This window comes from Berghia stephanieae, chromosome 13, assembly GCF_034508935.2.
Source record: "Berghia stephanieae isolate SIO BIC M18660-M18661 chromosome 13, UCSD_Bste_1.3, whole genome shotgun sequence".
Lineage (NCBI taxonomy): Eukaryota > Metazoa > Mollusca > Gastropoda > Nudibranchia > Aeolidiidae > Berghia > Berghia stephanieae.
This window is the reverse complement of record NC_088372.1, coordinates 15954392-15961891: the sequence shown is the minus strand read 5'-3', so window position 1 is coordinate 15961891 and position 7500 is coordinate 15954392. Positions and strand designations below refer to the sequence as shown.

General features: G+C 36.9%; 1 protein-coding gene across 1 annotated transcript; it reads left to right on the top strand.

The window, feature by feature from the left end:
* Positions 1 to 1185: 1185 nt before the first annotated feature.
* Positions 1186 to 7038, top strand: LOC144959351 (O-acyltransferase like protein-like). Its single transcript, XM_078891926.1, has 2 exons — positions 1186 to 4951; positions 6828 to 7038. Exon 1 carries the CDS (start codon positions 2455 to 2457, stop codon positions 4897 to 4899), a length of 2445 nt encoding a protein of 814 aa, XP_078748052.1. The 5' UTR covers positions 1186 to 2454; the 3' UTR covers positions 4900 to 4951; positions 6828 to 7038.
* The last annotated feature ends 462 nt before the right edge of the window (positions 7039 to 7500 follow it).

Sequence of the window (7500 nt, the reverse complement as noted above, 5' to 3'; positions counted from 1 at the left end):
AAGACTCAATATGACTGTATCGTGAACGAATTAAAGTACACATCAGGGAAATAAAAAAAAATAATAATGTTGAGGAGGCGACTGTCCGAGAGGCGTGGTTATCTAAGTGTCTATTGGCTACTTCGTAAATTTTATATTTCGTTATTCTACTTATTGATTTTTAACTTTAAACATCAGTTTCTTCCCATGGTTTACTCCCATATAGTACCAGATTGAGCCTGTGAGTTAGATATGTATGTAATTTATTTCTCTCTTGGTCTATTTTCATCCACCTGCACTTTTGCGGATCTGATAACCCAAATTGTTATGGGCTCATTTTTGTAAGGGAAATAAATGCTATATTAAACCAACGCAAGATATACATTACAACAATGTTAAAGCAAGCCCACATTTATGTTGAGTTATCAGAACTGCAGATATGTGCACATAAGTTTGTTTTTTTTCCTTCTAGTAGTCAAAAAGAGGACTCGGTATTTTTTTTTTTTTTCACGAGTTGAAGTTACACACCATGTAATTGGCCTTGTCGTTGCTGGTGCATGCTACTTACTACTTACGGTCTACGGTCACACCGACTAACCACGGACCACAGTGTGTTTTGTCACCCGTACCTAATCCCCACGTGATAGCTGAATCGACCTGGATCGTCAATTTGGCGTTTTTTATGCCAAATTTTAAAAACTTGTTTTAGTGTACCTATAGATAGAATGCGCTTGGCCAGGGAGTTCACAACATTGCCATCCGGAAGTATAACGGACCAACACACAAACTCTGTGTAACCATGAACTTTTATAGTCTGGTTAATACAGTTTAGTGAGAACAACTCACAAACGCGGATGGCAAAAACCATAACAAAGGCCTGCGTGACGTCATCTGCATACTATCTATATTGCATTTTTTCTTTTAGCATCTTTTTTTTTTTTCAAATTCACCCAGTTCTACCTTGATTATATTTCAAAGACACTTCAAAACTAATTCCACCAAGTTTTAACAAAATCCATCTGTAAACTTCAAGAAAAGGTGAATTTAAAAATTAGTAACAATCAAGACACTTGCTCATGACATGAGTATAACAATAGTTCCACCTCTCTTGTGCATTTTTAAGTTACGCAAAGAAAAGTTGACATTTTTTCCCAGAATATTTAGCATTTTTCTTTTACTTATTTGGCATTTTTTGAAGCATGAATCAGGCAATCTTGGGATCAACAAAATCTTGAGTGACTCGAGTGTGTGCGTCATAAAAGAAGAATACCCCAGTCAGTATTCCGTAAAAATTAAATTCATTCACCTCATCCTTATAGCAGATATATTATTATTAATCACCATTCCGCGAATTATATTTTTTTATTCAATCAAATCAAGCGGCCTTAAATCTTTCATGTCTATCCCAAAACACGATGCCAAGACATGCCCTAGTTTTTCCCCCTCCACGACCTTAGTTCCCTCGTCCTTACATCGTGTGTAGTAGGCTAACTGTGTAACAAAGTGGTGTCTTTCTCTGTTGTTATCACAAAAGCCAATGCTGGTTTTACAATTCAATCTGGATAATATTATAGTTTACTACAGTTGTGGTGTTTGGAATAAGATAAAAAAAAATATTATACAACTATTCGCATTTGTTAATCGATAATGTTACCCGCCCTTAGATGACCTTTTAAACTCGGAATCGACCAGTGAGAATGAGTCGGTGCGATTTGGAATGTGTGTTTTCCATACAGACAGCACGCACACTGGAGAACACATAAACGACACGTGCAACAGGCACCGCTTTGTTTACGTTGGTGAATTGAAGTCTTTCATATTGAGTGGTTAAAAAAAGGAGAGACATCATACCGTTCTCAACGCTTCGTTGGTAGTAGAAATATGATAATGCTTGGTCATCGTTATTAGTATAGCGCAACGACCTCATATCAATATATAGAGGAATAATCTCTTGTCAAGATAGAGGAATAATATCTTTTCAATATAGAGGAATAATATCTTTTCAATATAGAAGAACAATCCCTTAGAATCAGTGTGCCGAGTTTTTGATTAGATTGGATACTGCAAGTCTGTGGTGTGATATTGATCTACCCGTCTTTGATAGTTCAGACTTTAAACAAATCTTGTTTGCATTCAATGGAATTGTCTTAACATCTCTGCTTTACAGTTTATGTTCTTGATTATGGCCATTGGACTTTCCTTCGGTTTTTAATTTAGAACAAAACACCCGTGTCTACCTTGGACTGATTAAGAAAAAAACAAAACAAAACAATTCAGAAGCATTTGTTAATAGCACTATTTGATGTTAACTCCATTGTATAAGAAATCCTGAAAAACATATTTGGTGAAGTCATTCTCAATTTAGGAGTGTTTCATTTGATTTCCGTGTGTTTCATTTGACTGTGATACATGATGTTATTAAGCCTATATTTATTTTCATTAATTTAAGATACATTTCTTTATGTTAACATACAAATGAAAAGGATAACAAATCCCTTCATCATCATGTATCTTACCGTTTTGTTCATATGTTCCTTTATAGTTAATATTACCCAAGCAGTGGTAATAACTGGTTTACCCAAAGAGGAATCAAAGACCTATTCCGATTTTCTTAATGACGTTAGCATGAATATTCAACTTTCAGGCGACTCAAAATATGTTACGTCAATAGAGCATTTAAGTGATATGATATATGAACTATATTTTCCTCCTACCAAGTCATATTTATCAAAGAGTTTAAGTAGTGTTGCTGGAAATACTAGAAAATATAACAGTTTGGCAAAGTCAAAGAATGGTACTTTGAAATGGGAATCCAGTCGTCTTAGGATGCCGGCATTTTTGTTTACACTTCGTGATTCGCTACAAAACCCCAAATTAAATCGCAATTCAAATTCTACATGCATTAATGATATGGGTCGACTCATCACCAATTTGCTGTCGGGCAAATCGTGGGCCTTTCAGTTCTTTGACGCAACAGGCAAACCTGGCCCGTCCCTCACAAAATTTAGCTTTATCTTTGTGGGTAATTATGACCAATGCCTGGCCGCCACTGCACCATATGACTCTGCCGAGAAGAGTAAAGGGTTTAAGGGAAGCTATTTCCGGACTACCTTTTTAACAAATATGCCTCTTCTACGACTTCAACTCGGCGCGTGTCTTCCTGATACATGCTCATCTTTGGAAATCTCGTCCCTTGCACAAGAAATGGTCAAAGGAGCAGGCATTTCAGGGATTACAATAACAACCGCTTATGCCGAAAAGCTTCCGCCACCAACTGAAATGACTTATGCCACTATTGCTGCCATATCGTTGTTATCGATAATTGGAGTTTTTATTCTCACCGGGACGATCATAGATGTTGTCGTCATCAAGCCATGGAAGGAAATGGATGATCTGCTACTTGGCAATGTTAATTCTCATCTCGATAAAAACACATCCAATGGATATCAAAGTATTGATGAAAGCCTCAGGTCTCATGAAGCCGACAGATACCAGCCTCCAATTGATAACGACGAAACAGCGCCATTGATCTACTCGCCTCGCAACCACAGTACAAACACATACACTCGTGGAGTACCCTCCATGATTAACCCTTCGAATACTGTTGTGAAAATATTCCTTGCGTTCTCCGTCTACACAAATGGCAAAAAGCTTTTGAACACCAAGCAAAACCCAGGATCTCTCGGTGCTGTACATGGTATTCGATTCTTTAGCATGGGCTGGGTTGTATTGTGCCACTGGTACGCTTTTTGCATATTTTATAATTCCAACTCCTCTGAAATCTATCCAACTATACTTAAAAGGTGGACATTTCTCCCAATTTTAAATGGCTACTCATCCGTTGACTCGTTTTTCACCCTAAGCGGGTTGCTCACGTCATATCTCACAATCAAGGAAATGGACAGAAGGAATACCGCAAGCATAAACTGGTTCAAGTTTTATTTTCATCGTTTCTGGCGCCTTACACCGCCCTACATGCTCTCCATATTAATTGTCTTGGGGTTCTCTCAATATCTTGGCCACGGACCGTTTTGGGCTACAACACAACCTGGTGACAAAGTTGCGTGTGAGAAAAATTGGTGGACGAATTTACTATACATCAATAACATTGTCAGAGCCCGCGAGGCCTGTTTTGGACACTCTTGGTACTTAGCTAATGACATGCAATTTTTTTGTCTAAGTCCTTTGTTCCTCGTTCCGTTTTATTTCAACAAATTTTACGGCTTGCTCAGTTGTCTTATTGGTCTTCTCACAACGTGGATTACCACAGGTGTTCTGTCAACCATTCACAAATGGCCAACAAATACTTTATCTCTCCATCCTGTTCTTGGTAGGGCCGCACAACCAGAGTGGTTTTTCCATTATTACCTCGTCCCTTGGTGTCGTATTGGCCCTTTCGTCGTTGGAATTTTGGCTGGTTACGTTCTTGCCAAAACTAAAGGAAGACCATTCAAGATGGCGTGGTGGGTTGTTGTTCTTGGATGGGTGACTGCCGTTGCATCTGGCTTGGCTGTTGTATATGGACTTCGCGGTGACATCACTGGAGAAAACCCGAGCTCTTTAGGCACTGCTGCCTTCTATAATGCCGTGAGCAGGTCTGCTTGGGGTGCTTGCGTCTGCTGGGTTGTCATCGCTTGTTCTGCTGGATATGGCGGCCCCATCAATTCCTTGCTATCATGGTCTCCTTTTGTAGTTCTGGGACGCCTTACTTATATGATTTATCTCATACATTTATGCATAGGCGGTCTCTTTTACCAGAATCTTGGGGCTCTGCTTTACTTCAATGACACGACAATGGTGACTACATTTCTTGGAGTGTTCATGTTTGTTAACATGGCGGCATTTATTGCAGTTTTGACATTGGAGTCCCCAATGTTAGGACTGGAAAAGATTTTCTTAAAAAGAGACAGTAGGAACTAGATTGAATTGACATCGTATATGTGACCCACTGCCTCAAAACGGTTCCATGTCAGTGTCACAAAGTGCGCACGTAAACCGTATGCTTATGTAGCGCAGTTTGCAACCTTGTTTATGTGTGCTATATTCAAGCTACGACACCGATCAATAACCAAACACAATACGTTGATAAAGGTTTTGAAGCTAAATGAAGATATATTTTATTACAATATAACAAAGATATTATGAGATATGAAGATGAAATGATAGATGTAATAAGTATGAAATCAAATAGATGGATGACAATTTGATGGAGGTGATGTGATGATGAATATGATATGAAAGCGATATGGCAATATATAATTAAATCAATTAATTATCAATACTTTACCAAACCGCTACCACATCAGACAATCTCACAGATAGGTTGCAACCATCACAGTCATACAGGCAACTAATAATTAACTAACTAACTAAACACAATCCAGACGTGTAGAAGAAAGCCAAAAGAGTGTTCTTGATATTCAACAAAACTGTAAGGTTGTTCTAATATTGTTAATTTGTCTCTTCTTGAAATTGTTCTGATTTCACAGTATTCATAAACAGATCAATTGTTTCTCAATGTTCTGATATTAAAATAAGCAAATGGTTCTTCACAGGTAACTTATAAAACAGGCAAATGTTCAGTTTCTATTAGTGTCAAGCTATGAGCGTATAGCCTAAAGTTGGCTTGTTAAAGCCCAGCCTCCAACGGCTCATTCACTTTAAAGAAAGAAAATGATTTTGTTATCACATGATAATCATACGAATATAACTCTATCTATATTCGAACTCATTCAATATGTTTACTTTAAATGAGTAAATATTATTTTACTTTAACAAATCAATTTATTAATGTTGATTAATATTGCTTTACTTTGTAGATATGAAATAATATTGCTTTATAGCAAGAAAAGCTTATTTTCTTTACAACAAGAATATATTATACAATTAATTTAATTATCTGATTAATTAATTGAGACTCAAAATTTAAAGTGATATTATGATATTAATATCAAAACACAATCATAATTGTAATCACAACATATTATTCAAAATCTCACCAGAGCCGAACAGATTATAGAAATCACAAATTAAGTCTACACAAGACTTTAATCAAACTCTACACAAGAGTTATAACACAACTTGATTCAGCTCAAACTTTGAGCACCGCAAAGTCTACACAAGACTTAAATCACACTCTACACAAGAGTTAACACAAAACGTGTTTCAGCTCGAACTTTGAGCACTACAAAGTCTACACAAGACTTTAATCTAACTCTACACAAGAGTTAAACAAATGAGCCTAAAAGACTCCGCTGTGGTTATCGCTTAGAGACTATGAGCCTAAAAGACTCCGCTGTCTGGTCTCTTTTGAGACAATGAGCCTAAAAGACTCCGCTGAGTGGTCTGAAGAAACTGCTCCAAACTCTGGCATTTATAGGCAAAAATCAAGCAAACGAAGCAAAATTCTACCCACACAACCGGATGTTAGTCATATCCGTAAACATCTGAAATTCCTTAAAACTCCCCCAGATTCCATAATCATGGACAACAACAACCCATCCTGATACCGGACATCCTCATATCAAGGATAAATAAATTCGTCAGCCCCATAGTTACGAGATATCAATCAAGCCATACCATAACAAAGTCACTCCCGTAGAATACAGGGATCCTACTTTGCTTATAAGTTTACGGCGAAAACAAGATTGATGCCTTTCTCACAATAACACCCACACTACGTAGTTTAATTCAAACTTCCGGGCCATAGGTGCATGATCTGATACGACCTGTATCAACAAAAGAAGGGTTGTTCCGGAGGGATTACAATAACAACAACAACTAATACTACGACGACGTACATCCTGTCGTAAACTGACGCCTACACGGAAGCATTTCGTTACAGTCAGAAAGGTTTATATTCTGAAATGGAATCTATATTAAAAAGTGTGCAAAATGTCTTTAATGTTATGTTAAACTGAAGTCAGTGGATATAAATTTTTTAATGACTAACAAAAAAAAAAAAAAAAAAAAAAACAACCCAAAAAAAAAAAAACAACTTTTTTAAACAAACAAAAAAAAAAAAAAAAAAAAAAAAAAAAAAAAAAAAAAAACAAAAAACGCCTAAAATCACATAACATTCTAAGTTCAAATTAACGTATTAAGCATTTGGTTGACATAATACTGGTTTGAGACGATAGGTCACATATTGAGTTCCATCGGCTCAAATCGATCGAGAAGACGTAGATATGCCGGGATGTGTACATCATGTTGAAAGGGTACAGAATAGGAAACTGTGGCTCATTTTTCAGTTAAAGAAACGGTGTTAATTTTCATTAATAATTTAATTAATAATGTATATATAATTACTGTTGACATTCCCTGGATCTGTTTCATGCCACTAGCGTTGATTACACAATGTCACTGCCATTAATTGATTTATATAAACAATCTCTCTCTCTCTCTCTCTCTCTCTCTCTCTCACACACACACACACACACACACACTCTCTCTTTCTCTCTCTCTCTCTCTCTTTCTTTCTCTCTCTCTCTCTCTCTCTCTCTCTCTCTCTCTCTCTCTCTC

Bases quoted from the DNA above. Each gene is read 5' to 3' on its own strand.
- LOC144959351 (XM_078891926.1), top strand. From the start codon at position 2,455: ATGAAAAGGATAACAAATCCCTTCATCATCATGTATCTTACCGTTTTG.